The following is a 23170-nucleotide window of genomic DNA, read 5'->3' as shown; positions in this document are numbered from 1 at the left end:
AAATCTGGCTTTTTTTAGGTCCTCAGTCAGCTGGTGAGAAGCCTGGAGTACAACTGGTCATGTCCTATGAAAACACCTGCCTGACAATAATGCTGAAACACATGAGGAACCTCGTGAGTATTTTTACCAGAATGTGTAACCAGTAAGTTCTTGCATTTGCAGAGCACTGTGAAAACATTAATCTTCAAGCAGCCTTTCTGGGATAACTAATTTGAGCTCAAAGCAATGACAGTGCTGTTCTGTCACGATGTAACAATTGGTTTTTCCCTTTGAGCTCACTCAGTATGGTTGCAGGTGTGAGACAGATAGAGGAGCTGGGTTTCCTTAATGGCTGCTAATGGTCTTTTCCAAGAGAACCAATTTTGATTCTGTTTTGGCCCTCTCAGCTGACACATTTTGATAGCAGTCACACATAAGGCACGGTGCAGCAGCAGCATGACTCTTTGCAGCGTGTCAGCCTGGCACTGGGGATTGATCATCCAGACATTTCTTTCCAGTCCAGCCTGGCTGTCTGTGAGCAGGGAAGAGCTGAGCAGAGGGAGCAGAGCTGTGTTTGAAGGAGCAGAGTCATTTGGAGGCACGATGCTCAGCTTTGTAGCACTGTCAGGAGGCTGGGAGGTAAATGTTGAGGGTTCCTGGAGCCAGGCTGCAGCAGGGGAAGCTGGCAGGGCTCCTGCAGCACAAGGCAGGTGGAATTGGCTGCTGAGGGTGGCTTCAGAGGTGGAGCTGGGGCTGTGTGTGAAGTGAGATCTCTCACTGGGGAGCGTGGGGGCTGCTCCATAACGAATTCCCTGCCTGGATGTGCCCTTGGATTCCCATGGCTCATGTCTCAAGCAATGGCTGTGGCAAGGGAGCCTTTATTTGTCTGGCTGTTATTAGCTGTTGTGGGCTCTCAGTGCACCCCCTGTGCCACCTCCATCCCAAACTGGGATGCAATCCCTTTTCCAAAATGGGGCCAAGCTGAGGGGCTTGTGTGAGCACCAGCCAGCAAAAAAATGAGGCTGATGTTTAATTAGTGGTATGAGGCAGATGAGGCTTACACAGCTCTGACTGTTCTCTGCTGGCCACTCTGGCTTCTCATTTGCAATTCAAGCATCTCCATTCCGGTCTATAACATTCAATACATCTCTGTCCTGAGACTTGTTTTCTATGTCCTGTGTGCCACTTTGACAGGTGAGATCAGCCTCTGCTGACAGGTCCAATTTATACAAACTTTACCTTCAGGATGTAGCACAAGAAACACTTTATTTTTTTCTGTTGAGCTTTTTTAATCTAAGTGACTTTGATAAGCTTCTTATAAAGTTCTAATTGGTGGGAGGGGCATATTTAAGTGATTGCCATGCTGATGGTATCCTTGAAACTTCAAGCAGGTGATGTGGAGATGCACACAAACAATTTGCAGGTGTTGGAATTAGTCTTCCTTCCTCCTTGCTTCCATCACTCTAAGTGTGTAGGCTCCTAACTGTGTTCTTAGGAAGTTCCAGCCATTTAATTAAATTAAATTACAGCACAGATAGCTCTGTAGTGCAAACATAAAATCCAGGGCTCAGTTCACTTCATTATGGAAAGGGATAGTACAACTTGAAGTTACTGTGTTTCTTTTGAAATAGGTAATTTAAATCAGGTAATTTAAATCAAACCCATTTTAGTGGGTTTGAAGAGAAGTGGTAGGAGTCCTGTTCAGCGAGGCTAACAATGATTCATGACTCCAGAGTAAGGTCATTGATATGGCAGCCAAACTTAGGCAATCATGGTTTTAAATTCTGGGCTTCCAATTCCTTTCTTCCACCTGGCCATCCATCCCTTGTCATCTGATCTGAAATATGAAATTGTGCTTCAGGGTCCTGTGATACTGCACTGCCTTCAGACCAGGAACCTCTAATAGGAAGGTTCTTTATCCCATTAGTGATCTTCTCAGCTTCCCAGCCATATAAATCAATCTTTCTAATATGCTCTCTTCTTTTTCCTTCTCTTTCCTCTTCTTTTTTTTTTGGTTGAGCAGAACAGGGATTTTAAAAGTATGCCAAGATCATATCTTATTCAAGACATGTTAAAGCTATTTCAGGTATAGTCAGTCTTTTGCAGAGTCTCACTAATTATATTTTAGTGCTTCATCTGTGCAGAGATTACTTTGCTATCTTGTTTTATTTCATAATTTATAGTAAATAATTTTTGTTCTGCTCTTCCCTATTTAATTTATCTCTATAAAGAGATTTTATGATGTGTTCAGATGCGAAAATAATTGTAGTGGGCCAAATTAATCCCAAATGGAGCTTCACAGAACTGACAGGAATTGTGATGGAGACTTTTGATCCACGGAAATAAATTTGATTTAGTGTTTGTGTGAGTTTACTTCTAGGAGTTTTAATGGGAGACCTAGATCCTGCTGTGCAAATCCTATATTGATATACAATGCACAAGAGGCTCCCTAAGGAGCTGGTATTTTTTATAGCCACTCTCAGGTGTCACACAGGTTCTTTAGAGGAGGAAGCCAGAGGACTGCAGTGCCATAACTTTGAGGAATTTCTCCTGAAGGAAATTTGCCCATTCACGTGGGGTGTGATGGAGGAAAAATGCAGCAGCAGTGGAGAGAGCCCTGGTGTGAGGACTGGTTAATGTGGGTGCCTGCATGGGCCCCTGGGATCTGAGGTATCCAGAGTGCCCAATTTGCTGCAGATGCACAACTCTCATCTCTGACACAGCTTCAGAGTGTCCTCTCCCTCCCCACTGCAACATTTCAGTCATGGGTAAAACAAGCCAGTCCTGCTTGAAGAAAACTCTATCAAAATTTCTGCAGAGACAAAGAGCAGAGAGCAGCCTTATGGATTTTGTGCCTGGAAAGGGCCATTAATCTAATCTAACCTTCTGCAAAGAAAACGCTGTGTTTTTTCACTAAGGAAAAACTTGCAGCCAAGGAAACTGTTTGAACACAGAGATGTTAAGGCTGGTTGGTAATGTTTGCCTACAGTTTAAGGCTGTGGGTGCACAATGAAGACAAGTTCTGTTAAACAGATATTTATAAGGTACTAAAAATGTTTCAGTCTCAATATTTGCCTCAGCAATTCAGTTTCATTTGAATTCTGAGATTCTGTAAGTCAGGTGGCTCAGAATCCTGAGATTCTGTAAGTCAGTGCTTCTGCTTAGGATTTGAATGGCATCACCATGATTGCTGAGGAAAATAACTTTAAATTCAGTTTTCAAATATACAAAAGCCATGATGCCAAAAAACGCAATTTTCCAATATATTACATAACCTGAAGTCAGCTTATTTGGGCATTGCTCCTCTCAAGTGCAGACAGTGCCACACTGGGCACTTTCTGGACTACAGGCAATATTGCCTTAATAAAGTGAGGCTGGGGGAGAGGGAAACATTTGTGTAGGGGTGAAAACCTTGGAGGCCTGGAGAGTTTCCCTCTGGAGTCAGGGAGGATGTGGCAGGTGGAGGGGTGAGACAGGGCAGGCTTGTTCCATAAAGACAATAGCACAGTACCTGGCAAAGTGCATTAAGTGGTCTCGGGAGGGATATAAAGGAGCCCCAGGGGAGGTTTGCTTTGGCCTCTGAAAGGATTTGTTACCTTAGGACAAGAATAGTGCAATTGTGGCAGCACAATACCCAGCCAAAGAGCAGCAGGCAGGAACAGGAGCACAGGGGGAATGCTGCTCTACCTCAGAAATGTAGGCTTGTGCAGATGTGGAGATGGATTTATTGAAATACATGTAGGTTTTGAACTTGTAATGTTCAAGTGCAGTTCTGTTCCCTTTTATTAACCAGCACAGAGAATGGGAGATGTCCAGAGCCCACCAAATCTCACACAGAGCTGTCTATGAGCTGGTTTAGCTCCACACAGCCAGAAACAGCCAGGCTACCTAATGGTGGGCTTGCCCACTCCTCAAAAAACCCAGAGGCAGCAGGAATAGCCACTGCTGACACCCAGAAAAGGTTTCTAACACATCTCCTTGCCTGCTTCATGGAGAAGCAAAGGGAGCAGTGGCTCAGCACTGGCTCAGGAGGAAGCCTGCTTTTGCCACTGATTTCACTGCCATGGCTTCAGGGGTGCCCTGTTTTCCTAGATAAGCAGCTAAACTTCCAATCCTCTCTGCTAAACATTTTTTGCCCATTACTTCTCGTGGACAGAGTAACTCCTCAGGGGTAGAAGGGAGGAGAAACAAAGCCAAGTCATCCTGAATCTCCTGCCAGTAAATGGAAAATGTTACTAGAACTCAGGAAAGCGTGCGTGGGCGATGAATTCAGAACCAATTTTACGGGGGAAAAATTTGCTGGAAGAAAAAATAAACTCCTACAGTTCTTTGCAGAAGTACTTCCAGCTTTCCTTTTATAAAAGCTCTGAAGCTGTCATGTAGCACTCCTGGTGATTAATGATTTTGGGATAGCTGATATGTGGGTGACGAATTAGCAATCAGCTTTAGGCTTACACAGACATCCAGCCTCTTTCCACTGCGTGTACAAATTGCTTCCAAAAATGTTTGTGAGATGCAGTGGTTGAAACGTTTTGGGGAAAAAAGGTGGGAGCCAGTTGTTGGAGTCGTGAATGCTGAGAATTTTAGATTTTCTGTGCTGACTCTGACTCCCAGAAGAGCACTGCATTTGGTCTGAGGCTGTGAAGAAGCTTCCAAAATTGATTGATAGTACTGGGATTATGGGTGTGGAGTTGGTTAGAAGTGTGTGAAATCACAGGGTGGAAAACTTAGTTTGAGGTTTTAGATTACAGTAATATATATGAGGCAAGATGGAGGTTTTAGGGTAGAGACAGGTTGTTCTTTACCTTCTTCTTCACCCTTTTCTTCATGGCTTTGGGCGGTTTGTAACTGGACAGAAAAGTCTGCACTGCAGGCTTTGAGTAATTAGTTATTGGGCTAAAAGTGAAAATAATTTAGGTGCCATTTCTTAATTGGATAGTTTAGCCTTTAAAGACCTTGCAACAAGAGATTGTTGGCCATTTTGTGCCTTGCTAATGAAAGGCTGCAGAACTCCCTGCTGTAAGACTGTAAAATTGATAAGAAATAACAAACACCTGAGCCTGAATGCAAACCATTGTCTCAAGTACCTTCAATCCTGACCTCGAGAGAGGCAGGAAAAGAAGCCAAAAACCAAAAGGCTGCCAAAAAAGCAGCCAATCTTTCCCAAATCCAAAGGGATGAGGTCTAAGCCTGCAGCAGAGGGCTGTAGGGATGTTCCCACCTGCAGCACAGGTGGATGCTCTGCTGCCTTTGCTGGGTTTTCTCTCAGCTTGAGCTGGGGAAGGGTCAGGGATCTTTGTCCAGTCTCAGTTGGTTCCCATCATCCCTCTCACTAACCTTTACACTTTATGGCTATCATTATATAGATTTAAATGGAAAATATTTACTGCCTGCCAACAACACAGTGAAATAAAAGGCCACATTATCCTTTCAGAATATTGTGAATGTGTACTGCTTTCCTTACTGCAGCGCACAGGGATTGGAATGGAGGTGCACAGGTAGGCAAGGCAGGGATGGAAAACAAGTGGAAAAAAAATCACTTTGAGCTGAACAAAGTTATCCAGAGAGCATCAGTGACAGAATTAAATCAGCAGCTTGGCTGATGGGGGGAGGTAACATTCAGATGAAGTTCTCCTCAGTCTGGCACAGGAAAACAAAATAAAAAGCCATGGAAACAAAGCTCTTGTGCTAACTTTAGCTTATAAAGAATTTGGATTTAATTTTGTATTCATATAAAATTCTTTTAAAGTGGAAGGAAATTAGCACAGATAAGCTATGTTCTCCTTGAGACTGAAAACTAGCTGAACACCTCTAAACAAAGGGTACTACTACTCAGCAGTACTTTAAATTGGAAAGAGATGAGGTCTGTTCTTGTGGCACAGGGATTACTGTTGGATTCAAACATATTTGTTTTGAAAGGTGTTTGACAAATATGTTGTACAGAAAGTTCTGTTATTATTTCTTGTTAAACCCTTTAATCTGTCACAGTCACAGTACTGCCTCAGCTCTAAATTCTAACTGCTCATTTTTAAATAAGTAATTCCCTACATGGTTGGTATGTGTCGAATAAGGCAAAAAAAATCAAAAACAAAACAACAGTGAGTTCTGTTTAATATTATCAGTGATCTGGGAGATGAAGGTGAACAAAAATTAGATTTGCCACTGGTTGCAAATGAAGAAAACATTAAAAATAATAGTGCAGACAGAGCAAGATCAAGAGAATAAAAGTAATTTCCAGAACCCTACAACCAGCTTGGACAAATGAAAAATATTTCCTCAGGGAGGGAGAGATCTATATCCCACAGTAATGTGGAGATAAAACAAGCCCACAGTGAGACATGAGGCTGCTGCAGGAGATGCCAATGAGAAAGGCCAGATCCTGGTGTCAGGGGCAGAAATGAAGCAGTTCATCTTTATAAGGCTTTGAGAGTAAACTGTTTCTCTCAGGATGTTTTTTTTAACTAGGATACAAGTTCAAAGAACAGCTCTCAGTAGGGCTGCTGGGGAGTGATTGATTCTTCAGGGGTGATTTATTGTTACTAAAACTTAGTTAAGAACAGACTAACAAGGACACGAGTCAATTGTGCAAATATTTAAGGGAGAAGACAGGAAGGTTCAGGAGGAATTATTTAGAACATTGAGCAGGAGCATAAGTAGAAGTAATGAGAGCTAATTAAGGAGCAGAAATTGCAAGCCTCATATAATGAAATGCTTTCTTGCACAGGGAGATGGCATGCTGCAGAATAATTGAAAGAAAAGTGCAGGGAGAATGTACAGTTGGAGAAATTAAAGATAGGCATATACAGACTTTAGTAACTAATTAAGAAATTGAGAAGAAAAACAGTGCAGAATGAAGGCACGGATCACCATCTCACTGTTTCTTTACATATTTTATATTCACTTACTCTCTGGGCCCAGACAAGGAGAGAAAAGAATTTGTATGTGGCAAAAAGATAGGAACAGAACAATAGCCTTTGCTTGTGTTTCTTTTCTCAAAGGCTAATTTCCTTTCATGCCCTCTAACAGGCAGCAATGCTCTTAATCCTGACTGATTTCAAAAGGAAAGTGAAATGGGGATTTGTCTTTAGCATTTGTTCTCCTTTGTACTTTATTCAAAAGAAGAAATTCTGGGATCTATGTTTCTAAGGGTCAAAACAAGATCATTCTTATCTCAGGCAGTGTCACAGACTCTGTGACTAAATATTCATCTGAAAATTAAGTGTTCCAAGCACAGCAGTAATACAGGGTTGAAAGCAATGGAATTTAGTGTACTGATAGGCTTGGTGGTAATTCTGAGATAAAAGCTTCAGAGACTTGTTCATGAAATCTGCTCTCTGCATTCTACACCCTACACCAACATTGCTTATCCACAGGATAATACAGTTTTAAAGCATGCCTGACCCTTGATTTCTCTCATCTATGCAAAAAAAAAAAAAAAAACCACCAAAAAACAAACCTATGGAGTTAATTGTCTTAAAATAGAAATGCAACATGCAGTTCAGAAATCTAGAACATGTTACCTTTTCTTTCAGAAAAAAAAACAACTTCTGTGTGACTCTCTCTCAGATTTTTTTCTGGGAGTTGTACACTTATTCCATACATTCCCACTTCTGCTTTATATTATTTTTTTCAGCCTTGGTAACTTTTTTATACCCACATGGTGCCATGTGGAGCACACAGGAATGGAGTCCCAAACATCGATGAAGGGTCAGGAGCTGGAGTTAAGCTCTGAGTGAGTTGGGTACAGCCACAACCCATTCTGTGATGACTTTTTCTTTATTGCTTGTTCAGAAACAGAAATAGGCACATGCAAAGTTGTGTCATTTCTTGCTGAAGTGCAATTCTAATCCTCCTTGCTGCTGCCCATGGTCTCTAAAAGGCAGGATCCTGTTTTATGATAGTTACAAAGTGTGGTTGTGCAGATTCTTCCCCATTTCATTTGGCATTGTATCTGTCCTTATCTCCTTTAGATCATCAGGACAATGAAATATTCTTTTTAAACAAGGCATCAGAGATAAATCTCAGTGAATTTCTTTTACTTTCTGGTTTTAGGGCTCTATAGAAATAAATGCTTGGGAGAGAAACCTGTGTGACCTTCTGGGTATCATCACTTTGATTTTACTTACTTCATTTAAGCAGAGATAGATAGGCTTTCCTCTTAAATGACTGAAGCAGATCAGAAATATCTTTCATAATTCTTAGAAAGCCCTGAGTCTTTTGGGATCCAATCTGTTTTCCAGAACTGTCTCCTTAAATTAAAAAAATCACTGATTAATTTTTAAAAACTATTTAACAAATAATTCCTGTTAATTTTGAAAGTCCCTCTGTCTCTGTGCCTTGGGATCAGCTTGAACCTGAGATGTTTACCTGTGTGATGTGCTGGAATCACATTTCTGTCTCATTGTGATGGATCAGCTGCATGACCAGGCTGGTTTGAATCCCATGAATTATCTTGCCTGACCTGATCATTCCAGAATGAACCATTTCCCCCCAGTTTCCATCTCCATACACACCTTTTGTCACTGCTGGTGGCACCAGCAGCAGGCTCCATCTCTGCTGGGGCCAGGCACCAATGTGGGGGCAATTTAACCAAGCCAGACCAGATGCCCACAGTATGACAGAGTGAATCTCTTGCTGGTCTCCCTCCCTGACAGGGTTGTTTTTTCCCATTTGACAGCCAGGAGACCTTGGAAAGGGTTGGTTGTTGGTTCATTCTATAGAAATGTTGTGTCTCAGGACAGCTCTAGCCCCATTTTTCCAGCCCAGCTGTCCCCTCAGGAATGCTGCAGAGCCAGCTGTTCCCGCCAGGCTGCTCCAGTCCTGCCCACTCTGCTGCAGGCAGGTTGATGAGGATGCTGAGGGTGTTGGACATAAGCTATATTTGGATATTCACATCAATAATGTGGATAGAGCATCTTTGCATTTTTAGCATGGGAAATGACAAAGCCATCTGGAGGCTCGCTCCATGGACACTGCCAGCTTTCCAAAAGGTAGAAAATGCCTGCTCAAGAAAAAAAATGCTTTCCAGAATTTCCCTGACAGCAAAATATTTTTATTGCCCTGCATTAACTTGAGATAAATGCAATTTCTTTTTTGCTTGCCTTGTCACTGATCTCCACAGCAGCAATCTTCTGTCTTTATGTACGTACCCAGATAACCCAAAAACACTGGGATCAGAAAATGTAATAAAATAAAACTCTTGTTGAAGAGAAGCAGATCAATATTTTCAAATTTTAGGTAAAAAAGGTGGTTGTTTTGGGGGGAAAAATACCATATTTGTGTAATCACTTTTTACCAGTTGTCTTCTTGTTTTGTCTTGCCAATAGCAGAGAGTGCAGGGTGCACCACAGTGCTGGAGTGGAATATCTTCTTCTGTAATTATTATTTAATTACTGCACATCGGATTTTATTTTTCATTTTCTTCAAAGCAATTTGGGGGTATTTTGTGAGAGGGAAATGAAAAGCTCAGTAGCAGGGTAGAATAGAGGTGTTCATGCTTTGGGATATGCAGAGCTCAAAGGAAGAACAAGGAAGGGTCTTGGATACCACTTCAGGATTTGGGAAGCTGTTGGAATTCTGGATGCTGAGAATTTCAGACTTTCTCTGCTGACAGCCTCTGACTCCCAAGAGAGCACTGAATTTGACCTGAGGCCATGAAAAAAGCTTTCAAAATTAATTAATAGCACTGAAATTACTAGTGTGTAGTTGATTAGAAGTATATCATATCACAAAGTAGAAAACTTAGAGTTTGGGGGTTTAGAAAATAGTAATATATATGTGAAGCCAGATAAAAGTTTTAAAACAGAGACTAGTTCTTATTCTTTACCTTCTTCTTCATAAGTTTAAGTAATATCTTGTAATTAGGCAGAAAAGTCAATATTGCAGACTTTGAGTAATTAGTTATGAAGTGAAAATAATTTAAGTATAATTTCTTAATTAGACAGTTTAACCTTAAAAGGCCTTGTAACAAAAAATAGTTACCCATTTTGTGCCTTATTAGTGCAATACTACAGGTAGCAACAGCACAACCACCCGTTCACCCAGCAATCCCCTTTTCCCTGAAGTTTATATACCATTAATCTGCCTTTGAAGGAACCTCTTGCTTTGTGATACTAATTTCTCAGCTCTTTAAGCTCAGAAGTAGCCCAGAGGATGTTCTCTTTTTCCGGGGGCAGAGCTGTGTTTGCTAATTAAGCTGCAGCTCTGAAAGGCAGGGTTGAGCCTTCCTCTGCTGAGTGGCACAGGGGCTTGGGGGCAGTGGGAAACAGCAGCACTGGTGGCTCCTCCAGCTCCTCACTGGCTTTACCCCAGTGCAAGGATGATTTCTTCTGTGCATTTTTTCCTAATCCTCCTTTATTGGATAATAATCAAATCCACCTAATGTCTACACATTATATATAGACATTTTGTCTTGTTGGAGGTTTTTCCTAACCTCTTACCATAGTGGTTTGCTTTTCAAAGGTGTATGGATATCTTGATATCAACGATTATGGAATATTTTGTAGTCCTTTCTTTACTATGTAAATAAATTCTCACAGCAGTGTATGTAAGAGAAGAACAGGATGTAAGGATGGTAAAGGATAGGAAGACCAAGAGAAATACTGGACAACATGAATTATTTTTATTTGAGGGCAGCAGCTGAAATGGGAGTCTTTCTAATGCCTGGATATCTATTTTATTTATTTTATTTTACTTTTTTATTTTATTTTTTTCCATTGAAGAAACGGAAGAAACTCAGATTTAAAAATGTTGAGGAAATGAATTTTTTGGGGGGAATAAAAGTAGTTATTTATAGAAGAGGAAAGATGTCATTAGTTAATACAAGTTAGTTGGTCATTAGTTTTTACTGTCAAGATTGTTGAAAATGAAAAATGGGAAAAAGAGAACAGCAGCTGGAACTATCAAATGTTCAGGAGCCATCAATCTGTTCCTCTCTAGGACAAAAGGTGATCTGCATGTCTAGCACTAACAGAAACTGATGACATGATTTAAATTTGAGGCAAAAGTCACCTAAAAAGAAAATTTTATGTCACTTAGAAAGTGAGTTTTAAAAAGTTTTACAATAAATTATCCTTAAAATGAGTACTTTAAAAATCATATGAGAATAGATCAATATTCATATTGGATGCTAAATCACTGAATAGTTGAATATATGACAAATTTTGCAGTAGTTATGCCTGTAGTAATGCTAAAAAAGAATCCTTGTGTTAGGAGAGTTGTGGATCATTAATAATGATCAGGGGAGAAAAGTCATTAGGATAATATATTTCTCGTGGAAAAATTAATTGAATTTCGTCCATTATTTCCCAGCCACAGCTACTATATTTAAAATTAAATTATAGAGGATGTAACACACCTCTGTGGGTTTCTGTAAACAAATACCAACTTGTTTTGGAAAACAAAACTGAAGTGGAAAATTGAACACAGTTATAACACATCTAGGCTGTGTATGTTAGGTTTTCAGTATTGAATTAGAGGTATGGAAAAAGTAAACTCAGAGTTTTACTTTTTCTCCCTCATTCTGCCTGACTTTAGAAGAAAATAACATTTCCAAAGTAAAATAATTTTTTTAACAAAAATACAAGCAATAGTAACTGAGTTCCTTTAGAAACATCTGTCATTACCAAGGTCAACTAGGCTGCTCACTCTCTGAGAAAATAGTTCAATCATCACTTGGTTGTACTTGAAGAAAGAAAATACAGTCAGTTTCTAAATTCAATTTGAGACAACTTCTAAATTCAGATTTTTTTATTGGCAGATTAAAATCACTGGGGAATTTTGTGGGCTTTTTGTTCCCAAGCATATCGAGAGAACCTATGGCATTTTTGTTGGGAGCTTGGTTTTATACCTTTACAGCCTGACAGATTTTTATAGCTTGGATTTATTTGCAAGCAAACACAATAAAAGATTTAAGACAGTAATTTAAATTGGGAGTAACTTCTTCTGAAGAAAGTAGAAATCCTTTCTTTTTGGGTTAATAAAATGACTACAGAATTAAACACAAATAGAACTCAATTTAAAACTTTAAGCTTTTTCTGTTTGCTTGATCACAAGTGCATTCAAGCTATAAAGGTTTTGCAGAGTAAAGTGCAAAATGGCTTTCCCAAGGTACCCTTTGATTTTTATTTTTTTTTCCTAGCCTGGACTATGGACAGAAATCAGTTTTTTAAATCCTTTAATAATAAAAAAGAGGGTGTTTGCTGGATTTCTACTTATGAACTTGCTGGAAATCTTCCTCTGTTTCTATAATGAGCTCACCAGAGCAAGTCCTCTTTGGTGCAAAGAGAGAAATTCCACCTGAACATGGGGAAGAATTTCTTTCCTGTGTGGGTGATCACATAGAACAGATTGCCCAGAGAGGGTGGGGAGAATCTCTCCTGGAGATGTTCCAGAACCATCTGGACTCAGTCCTGTGCCCTGTGCTCTGGGATGACCCTGCCTGGCCAGGGAGGTGGGGCCAGATGATCTCTGTGGGTCCCATCTGGGATTCTGTGCTTTCCGTCAGGTGTTCCTCATGTTTACCTAAATTTATAAATAAGCCAGTGCAGTCTGAGTTAGAAGTGATCACTAACTGTGGTACTGTAATATGACAGAAGTAATAATCCTTAGTGAGAAAAATATTTATGATGTTTCCTCCATTTTTCATTATGTTCTCTCCATTTTTCCTTTATTGACCATTCTCGTATAGTTCAGTGCTCAACTCAGAAACCCTGGAAAAGGATTAATTTGCCCAAAACTTGGGGGGTTTTTTGCCTGCTATTTCAGTTTGCCTTAAAACTGTTTACTTCAGATTCCACCTAGTTATGATTTTAAAAGAGATTTTTGCCATGTTAATGCCAGTCTTGTTTTGCACTATTGCAGTCAACCTGCCACTACCACTCCTTGTTCCTGCTAGGGAGTGTTTATCAAAGTATAACTCTTTCCACTGCAAGTCTTGCCTCAAGAAATCCTGTGGTTAAGTAGGCTCTTCACAAGAAAAAAATTCAGCTTTTGGGCCAATCAAAAGAGAAACCAGCAAAACCTCATCATATGAGCTCCCCATACTCTGCTCTTGTAAGGCTGGGGCTGGTTTAAAACTGCTCTTAATGTGGAGTTTTGAATGATTAGGGCATGGTGGGACAGAGTCTTTAGCAGCTGGAGCCCTTCATTAGATGGATTGTGTGTGTCAGGAGGCAGGGGAGGGCAGCTGACAAGTGCAGCACCTGATCTGGCTGGGAGAGTGCTCAGCTGAAGCTTTTCTGATTGTTTGATGGCATAACAGTGCCACTGCAGATGGAGAATTGGGACAGCAGTGGGGTTTGGAGTGGCCTGTTTGCCTTTCCTCAGCACGGGAAGAGGAAGGGGGAAAATGTCACCTGTAAAGTTGGGGAGGAAAAAACCAACAATCAGAACTACGATGTCTACTTGGAATTCAAGTGGCTGCACATCAAATTGCCTCTAACAGTCTGACTGCTGATTGCCACTATTCATGAAAAGTGGCTTTATTTCAGCTCTGAAATATCCCAGAGCAGCAGCTCTCCCCTTGAGTTTTCCCATCTGAATCCCTGAAATGTTCTCTTTTAATTTTCTCTCTTGACCCTCTCCTCCCCCTCACCTCTTTCAACACCTATTTATCTACATTCAGAGGGATACTGGGGAAGTAGTTTTCAGTCCATCTCATACACCCAAAACACTGCTGCAAAGGGCCTTCCTTAAATTTTGGGAGGAATCAGCTGACATGGGAAGGTTAGTTGGCTGAAGGCAGGGTAACATGACAAAGCTCAAAGGCATAGTGACAATTTTATGTGACTTCCTTTCAGTTAATCACATCTGGACACCCAGGTCCTGTTAAGCCTCGTTACCTTTGGAGTTTGTCACCTCAGCCCTGTTCCTTTTCATTATCTGAAACAACTAAAACCGATTGACTTTCAAGTTACAGTGATGTTTACCTATTCATTGAGAAATTAAGAGCTTGATTGCACTGAGATGTAATCCTGATTGCTTGGACTTGTACTTCAGGCTGCATTTCATTCTTCCTCCTGATTTTTAGAGATGCTCAGTTTACTGTTACTTGTAGTCCTCAATTGAAGTTTTAGTACAGTCCTAGATCAACAGAGATGGGCTTTCAAGTGGACAGTGTAAATTGTAAATAAATCCTGCAATAATGTTGTGGCAACCCATCCTAGGAAAATACCCTTTCATTCCATTGCCCTTTAATGTCTCTCTTTTGTTGGCCATTGAGTCCCATCCAGTTCAATCCCATGGGTATTTTAAATCAGATGTGCTTTGGGGAACGTAGCAATAGGAATCTTAATCACTCCCATAGTGCTGACAATCTGTAATGGTTTGAGTGGGGCATCCTTTGATGCTGTGTGGTGTTAATGATAGCAATAATGAGCTTTGCAGTTGACCACATCATTTGCCTTGAAGGATCATTTCAGATAACAAAAACCAGAGGTTTGTTGTGCAAGAGCTGGTTGTTCACACACACAAGCACCATTTTCCATCCCAATAGAGAAGTTATTTATTGCTAGGAGACAGTAGTTTCTTCCATCCCAGGGATATGTTGCTGATAATGCTGTAGAAAGCCCCATATTTCCAGACACATATTGTGAGTAATCAAAATCTGAGAAATTACTTTATTCTGAGCCAGGTGTAAAATTACAATGGGAGATATAAATGCAAGTGCCTGTATAATGTTCTGGGTTCATTGGTTCCAAATGTTTTAAGTTCTCTTCTTTTTGCCTGTATTCTTATTTGCATCTGTCACTGGATTGCCTGGGAGCTGACAGGTAAACTTCCTGTCTAAAATGCTGATTATGTGATTAAAATTACTGATATTTTGATACACCCCATTTTGTGCTTTCTGACTGTATTCTGTGTAACCAACACAAGGGTTTGTACTCAATTATGAACCAAGTATTAAGTGACAGGTGCTGGTAGCATGCCTGCTCTACATTTTTCACTTTTATGTTTCTTGTGTGTTCTTTCAAAACCTCAAGTAATACAATGTGTTTTCTGAGTAATTGTAATGCTGCTTTAGGAATAACTTTAGAGCTCCTCAGAAGTTATCAGAAAAATTCTCCACCCACCATCCCTGGCTGATGACTGAGCCTGGTTAATAGATTGCCTCTGATCTGGAGTTGCTACCATATAAGATGGAATATCTGGAATATCATTCAGTAACCTGAACTGGAAAATTAAAGAGAGATCGCAGCTGTGTGATGGGCGAGATGGGAAAGGCTGTAACAAGAATCCTGTCCTGCCCATATTGCTGCAGGAAATGCTCCTGGCTCCTCTATAGTAATATGTTTTACAAAACACCCTTAGAAACAATTGGTTGTCCCTATATCAGCACTGATACTTAGGGGTTAAAATCAATAGGAGCTTACTGTTTAATCCAGTTTCTGTACCTTGCTCTGGAAAGTGGAAGGGCTGGACTTTGTATCAGATTAAGTTGAGTTAGGGTAGATTGAGGCTTAAGGGTTTTCCATCAGAATGTAAATATTAAAGATAGACAATTTTAATTTTTTCTCTTGACCCTCTCTTTGTATTATTTAATTTTTATTTTCCTGATTCTATTTTAAGCTGAATTCTAATAATTGTTGTTATTCACTAGCACTCCAATTTAGCCCAAGAGAATACTGAGAATGTAACCTGTTTCTGTGTCTGCTGAAAGCCCAGATTTCATTTGGTACTTTTTTATTTGTTTTCTTTGCTAGAAGATGGACATTCATATTTGTGACCTTCTTGTTTTCCAGCACCTCCCAGATGGCTCTGCCCCAAGTGCACATGCTGAATTTTATCTTCTGCCAGACCCTGGTGAGGTCAGTCGAAGGAAAACCAGGACAGCTCCAAAGGGCTCTGACCCTACTTACAATGAACTTGTGAGTTCCCTTCACTTCCTTCCTCCCTTTCTTGTTTCTCAGAATCCCAGAATGGGTCAGGCTGGAAGGGCACACAGTGGGCACCTGGTGCCACCTCCCAGCTCCAGCAGGGCCATCCCAGAGCAGAGAGCACAGCAGTGTGGCCAGGTGGGATATCTGCAGTGAGGGACACCATACCCACTCTGGACAGTCTGTTCCAGTGCTCAGTCACTGCACAGGGAAGTTATTCCTCACATCCTGGCATCGGTTCCTCCTGTTGCCTCCTGTCCCATTCTGGGTCCTGCAGAGCAGAGCCTGGTGCATCCCCTGAGCTCTCCCTGCAAACACTGGCAGACATGGATGAGGATCTCAGCTGTCTCTTTTCCAGGGTGGACAGGCCCAGCTCACTCAGCTTTTTCTCATGAGAGAGATGCTCCAGTGCCTCACCAGATCCACAGCCCTTCCCTGGACTCACTCCAGGGCTTCCCTGCTTTTCTGGGTCTGTTGAGCCCAGAACTGGACACAGCTCTCCAGATGTGCCTCACTGGGGCTGGTTAGAGGCAGGATCACCCCCCTCAACCTGCTGTCAGTGCTTTTCCTAGTGCACCCCAGGACCCTTTTTGGCCATGAGAGCACCCTGCTGGCTCGTGGACAGCCTGTTGTCCACCAGGACCCCCAGGTCCTTCCCAGCAGGTCACCCACAACCCACACAGGTGCAACTTGTTTTATTTGCTTTGCCCACTCTTGAAATAAAACAACAGTACAGCATTTTAGCAATGAGGATGACCAAAATGAAGGAATGTATCACAAAAAGGGACAACTGTCTGTTTTGCACCTTTCTCAGAAGTGAAGCAGTGTCTTTTATGCCTCTTCAGGAAAGCAGTTGGATTGTTCACAGTGCTCTGTCTCACCCCATAACCACAGTTACATGTTAGCCAAATGAGGCCAAGCATCATTGCACCATAACCCAGCAGTTCTGAGTGCAGATATGCACAATAGCATGGAAAGTATTAATTGAATGGATGCTGTTATTCAAATTAACATTTGAAAATTGCTTGTCGCTGTCCTAAATGATACCACAAGAATAAATAGCCAGGTTCTTTTTATGTTAAAATGCCATCAGTTCACAGCTATATATTATTATTTCACACACCACTGAAGTGCTCATGCCTCTGGGGTGAAAGGAAACATTTGTATGGAGAAACATTTATGGCAGAATGGGAAGTGGTATAAAGTGTGTTCATTTGTAAGGGCAGATGAGATTGAAACAGTAGGTGGGATTGGAGATTATAATTATTGCATGTAACAAATCTCCTAAAGATCTCAAAGTAATTTACAAATGCTCTTTCAGCAGGCTATAAAGTAGAAGGCATGGAAAATATTACCACTCCACCCTGTTTCACAGATAAGATATGATAAAACTTAGGTTAGTCAGCAGAGTCTGAGTGCTTATCTCTTAGTTTCTCACTCCTGGAGCTCTAATATTTCCCCTTTCCCACATCTGTTAATTACAAAAGTTGCCTGCTCACACTGGTGACTTCCAGCATTCTGTAAGAAGGCTCCCTGAGTAGTATTGCTGCTCACAGCTGAGGAAAATTTCCCTCCCCACAGTACTGCAGTAGAATAACAAGGAAGTAGGCTTTATTTTTTGTCCTTTCTTTCTTCTTTTTTTTTTTGCTATCAGAGTGGGATGAATCTAATTAATCTGTCTAAAGAAATTCCTTTGCATTTAAAGGACATTTAAAGCAAAGGAACATAATACAATTATATCATAACATTCATTGTATGGTATCCAAAGTGGACAACAGATAAGAGCCAGCCAGCAACACTGGAAGACAATTATCTTTCAAGTTGTACTTAGATCCTTTTGAATGCAGTGAAATCCAAAATCCTGTCTGCAGTCAGTCAGTAGTGGCTGGAAGGAAATTTAGTTGTGGTTAACAGGTATTCCACTGCCATTAAAAGAAATTCCATGAAAACTTTAATGTCCTTAATCAAAACTGAGAGTCTCTTTCCCAGATGCTCAATCTTTTTCACTGGGAAGTGCTAATCACAGTGGGGACATATGGTTCCACTGAACCTGGCCATTTCCAACCCAATGGCTGTGCTTTAGCAGCTCTGCTCCTCCATATGTGATGTCATTCTGGATGCAGTTTCTGTCCAAGGCTGGTAGACTGAGGCAGAAGCCGCCCCAGGGAAGAAAAACTACTAAAAATATAAGTCAGCTGTCTCTTAAGTTAGTTACTGTCCAAAACACTGTGTACAGAAATGTAGCAGCCTTTTTTTATGAGTTCATAAGTTTTTATTAAATCCAAATGGCTGGAAGGAAGCTGTATATTAATTTCTTTCTTTGTTCCAGACTGAGAAAAATCTGAAATGTACTTCTCTTGGGTATTTTTGATTTTAGTTTTGTACTTCTATTGCTTATGACTGCCTACAGCAAATTATCAACCTTGCAAAACTGCTTTTTATGTTTGTTTTTTATTCGTGTGTGAGAGTGAAGATGCGAAAGTCCAGAAGGGCTGACAATAAAATGAGTTACAGCAAATGTTTTGGAGTGGCATTTAGCAAACAAATCCTTCTTTTCTCCAGTGCCTGTATCTGGATTTTGGAATTTGTTGCATTCACAGTAGTTAGTGTTAGAGTGCATTGAGAAGTGGTGGTGGAAAAGGAGTAACACAGAGAAATGGAATACAAAGATGAAATGAAGGCAGAGCCCCAGCCAGTGTGATGGAAGGGGAGGAGGGGGGAACTGCACCAGGAGCCACAGCCATTCCCTCCAGCACCATGCATCAAAACTACCTTGGATTAATTACCAAATCTAGGAACTGTGCCATGGCTACCTAGGGAGAGGCAACTGTCCCTCATTTGTGATTAAAATGTCATTAGACTCCTGTAGGTCAACAGTGTTTCTCTTTGGAGCCAGGAATAGTTGAATTCCAGCCCTACCTGTCCCACTGATTTGCTGCATGGCCACACATAACTCACCTCCATCTGATCTCTCTGTGAAAAGGCAGGCAAATATTCTCACTGCACAATTATTTCAGAATTTAACTGTCCCCAAATTCTGGCAGGTGGCATTTGTTCTATCCACTAATTAATTGTTTTACCCACTAATCCACCCTAATTCAGCCTTCTCCAGACCTTTCTTCTGTCCCTACATCCTGATGATAACGTATACCTTACTCCAGCTGAATTTGCAATACCATTTTAAAAACAGTTTACTGGGATCATTTGAAAACCACCCACCCTGCATTGCAAAAGTTTGACATTGCTCAAAGATTAAAGCTTCTTTTTGGCCAAAGATTAAAAGTTGTTCATTACCCCAGTTCAGTTTCTTAGCATTTACAGCTGATATGTGTAGTTTTTGGTGATTTAAAGCAACAGCTGGTACCTTTAATATATTGGCAAAGAAACAAGGCAGCTTTCTTTGGTAACATTAGCATTGGCTTAGTGTCAGATCACAGATGTATTCTAAATTGTATTATGCTTACTGTGCCTGTCCTTGCTTTTCAGCTTTTCTTCATCATCTCACTTTTATATCAGTAAGTGAAAGAGAAGCTGTGAAATTTGTAATTCAGAGATAATTTAGCAAAATAGGCACAGTAAACATGAAAACCAAAAAGCACCAGGTGCCAATTTCAGGACAGCCATCCCAAACTATTGTTTCCAAAGGTTTTAAAATGGAAAAGGAAATGTTAATCCTCTGGTAAGACCTTTCTTGTTCTTGTTGGTGCTTTCTGTGAGGGTTGCCTGGTGTCCTGTCCATTCCATGCTCCCTGTGAAATTCCTGCTGTTGCAAGTGGGAGTATAGAGGGGTTCATCAGTCCAGCCCAGAGATCCAAGCTGGAGGGGCTCAGTCTGCCTTCACTCCTCCCCAGCAGTGCCTTGGGTACAGATTCCATGGAAAATCCAAGCAGGAAAATGCCTGTCAGGCAGTTTCAGTTTCCCATTCTCCTGAAGTGAGAGAATGTCACCACGTTTGCTTTTCTAACAGCATAGAGAGATTAAAATTTAAAGGGTTTTTCCACTGCTACTAAAATAGCAAAAATATTTCCAGCCATACAAATTTTAGCTTAAATGGACTTCTTTAAAGGGAGTTTACCTTTCAGGCCTGCACTGAGAGCATTCCCTCACATTTTATCAGCTCACAGGCACTTCAGTCAGCAGTTTTTATTGATGCAGAGACTGAAGCATGGGAATCTGTTCTGAGTGCAGCTGATTCTTGTTAGGTTATTGCTCCAGATTGTTTGGGTTTTTTTAAATTCAGAAAATATACCATTATAATTTCATACTTAATCCCAGTGTGTTCTCACAACATTAAGGTAATTTAAAAGCTATTTTAAATTTATAGGCATTAGTAATTTTTTAAGAGATGCTAAATCTCATTTATTTTGAGAAGTATCAACAGCACTTCTGGAGTATCAGAAACATCTAAATTTAGTAACTTCCATTTGCTGAACTGGGTCCAATCTTTTCCAGTTTTCACAGAGAAAAGTATGAATACTGATTTTTTTTTCTCTCAAGCATTGTTCAAGACAGGCTCCAGATGTATTTTCACATAATATTTAAAATAATTGTTATTTAATATATATTATATTATATGTATATATTATAATATATAGTCTATATAATATATAGACTATCTAATATATCATTCTATATAAAATATAGCATATATTATATGTAATGATATATAGTGTATATGTATATAATATCTTATATATTATATAATATTATATATTTATATTTTCTATAAAATATAATGATATATTATTATATATATTAATATATATATAATACTATAATATATAATTTTAAATAGATATAATATATAATATATACTATATAATATATTGTGTATATTATAGATAACACATAACATATAACATATTTATAACATATTTAACACATAATATATAATATATATAATATTATATAACATGTATATTATGAGTAGTATATGTATATAATAATTATATGAGGTATATTATATATAATTATATGTAGCATATTATTATATAGTATATAACAATTATTATGTAATTTAAATATTTGAAATAATAATAATAATAATATTTATTTTAAAATAATCAAATCTCATGAGCCTAAGCTCGTGATTCTAAGGTAGAATCTCTTTATATAAATGAGATAAGGTCAAATGTATTTCTGAGGTAAATTTGCTAAGTTAAGTGAATTTTGCTCATGGTTAATAACTTACTATTCTGGATGGAAGTTTAAAGCAATTATCACAAAATTGGATTAGTCATCATCCTGAACGCTGCATTGAATGCTTTGCCTGTCACATAGATTAACAAATTTGTGTGTTTTTTTCTGTTTCACTATTTATGATTTCAGATTGTCTATGACAGAGTCCCGGAGCTCCAAGGCCGTGTCCTGAAGCTTGTGGTGAAAAGCAAAGGAACATTTGTGGGAGCTGTTAACATTCAACTGAGCAGTGTCCAGTTCAATGAAGAAAAGTGGTACCCACTGGGAAACAGTGTAATTTAAATGTTCTCCAAGATAATTCAATTATTTGCCCACTAATGTTTCTTTATCCCATTTCCCAGGGTACATTTTGTCTCAGTTGCCCTTGAGAATAGGCAGTCATCTGCTGAGCACATATCCTAACATTTCTAACCATTAGCCTCTTGTCTTAAAAGTGCCACAGATTCCTGCCAGTGTGGGTTTAAGGAATCACATCCTAAGGACTTGTAGCAACACGCAGGAAGTTCTTATGACAGCAATGAAGGGCCTGGTTTTGTTAATGTTAAATAGTACTGTAAAAATACTGAATTCTGTACACATCAGTGTGGGGGCTCATTCTTTGCCCATTAATTCCACTGACTGTGTTGAAACAATGCTGATAATGCTGTAATTTATCATCACTGCATGTGATTTCACCAGAAAACCATGGGATGGTTTATATATTTCATATATTTCAGATGTCCAGCAAATTTCACATTACATCTTACCCAATCAATACTTTTGTTTTTTAACAACTTTAAAAGTTTTGATACAATGTAACATTTAATCCAGGATATTAATTTGTCATTAATATATGTCGTTTCTTTTATTCTGACATCCAAGAAGCAGATATAACTGGTCATTGGTGTGAGGAAAGAAAAAGGGAAAAGCTAATGTTCGTAAATAAAGAGAATATATTGATTATGATCTTTCAGTGGGGCATTTATTTAAGATCATGATACCACAGATATTTGTTCAGCAGTCTTCCCACATTGCACTCCTGTGCTGCATAAGGAGTTCAAGTCAATACATGGATTGAATAGACCTCAGGGCTATAAAATATATGTTTATATATATTAATATATATAATGAATAATAAATAATGAACATAAGTGGTTCCTTTAAGTTCACAGATGCTAATTATGGGCTCTGTTTTTCTCTAATTTGAGGAAGCATTTAGGCACATCTTTAAGCATTTGGCATGTGAGCAGCCACAGTGAACTGTCCATGATTGCCAGACCCACTGACCATGTAAATAAACCTTTCCAGGGCCAGGGGCACATTTTTAAGGCACAGGAGATGTGGTGATTTATGATCTGATCTGCTGTAAATTTTAAATTACCTTATACTGGACAGAACTGACATTTCTCCTACCAGGTGGAAAAGTGGTCAACAGAGGGGTAATAATCCCAGAAGTGAAGGTAATTGCCTTCTTTTCCCAAAGGACATTTACATCAGTATTCAGAATATAAAGCTTTATAAAGCTCTGAAGTGGGACTTGGACTGTTAGCTAGGAAATTAAATAAGCTGGAGTTTTTCTCAGATCAAACCAATGGACTTGACCAGGTTTTATGTGAAAATTCTTTCCCCAGTCAAACTAGTGCACTAAGATCCTCCTCAGTAAAGGGAGGTGAGGGGAACTCTGTTTGAATATTAATAGTATTAGTCTATTCAGAGCTGTAAGAAGCTGTAAAATATTTACCACATGCAAGGGACATTGGCTGGCACATAGAATATCATCACTACAAAGATCTGGACACCAAAATTTTTTGCTGTAGGCCCTCCTTGGAAACATATCAAGTGCCTTGTCATTCAAGCACAGAAAACACACTGAGAGCAGCTTACAAAGTTACCAAATTACCTGACCTTACAGTTCAATATTGATTTTAGATTCCTCTTAGTCTACTGTCTCAGTTTCCTTATTAAAACTATAATGCAATTTTCTAACAGTGCTATTTCCTGTGACTTTTTCTAACCCTTGTTTACCACATGCCCTGATTTTCCATCTTAGAGCAACATTAAATAAAACAGCATTAGAACAGCAATAAATAGAAAGAGCATTACAATGTCTTATAAGAACTGTCTGCAAACTTAAGCAG

At 39.5% G+C, this 23170-nt stretch overlaps 1 protein-coding gene across 9 annotated transcripts in view; it reads left to right on the top strand.

Annotated features, from left to right (window-relative positions):
• The window catches only part of PIK3C2G (phosphatidylinositol-4-phosphate 3-kinase catalytic subunit type 2 gamma), a 333216-nt gene extending 311251 nt beyond the window's left edge, over positions 1-21965 (top strand). For all 9 annotated transcript variants that reach the window (XM_064735090.1, XM_064735079.1, XM_064735101.1 and 6 more), the window contains 3 exons: positions 19-113; positions 15720-15845; positions 21183-21965. In XM_064735090.1, coding sequence (XP_064591160.1) covers positions 19-113; positions 15720-15845; positions 21183-21335 — 374 coding nt within the window. In that variant the 3' untranslated portion in view covers positions 21336-21965. The remainder of the gene's footprint in view (positions 1-18; positions 114-15719; positions 15846-21182) is intronic.
• The last annotated feature ends 1205 nt before the right edge of the window (positions 21966-23170 follow it).

Source organism: Zonotrichia leucophrys, chromosome 1A, assembly GCF_028769735.1.
Source record: "Zonotrichia leucophrys gambelii isolate GWCS_2022_RI chromosome 1A, RI_Zleu_2.0, whole genome shotgun sequence".
NCBI classification, from domain to species: Eukaryota; Metazoa; Chordata; class Aves; order Passeriformes; family Passerellidae; genus Zonotrichia; species Zonotrichia leucophrys.
The sequence above is the reverse complement of the archived record's forward strand: the minus strand, read 5'-3'. Positions and strand labels throughout refer to the sequence as shown.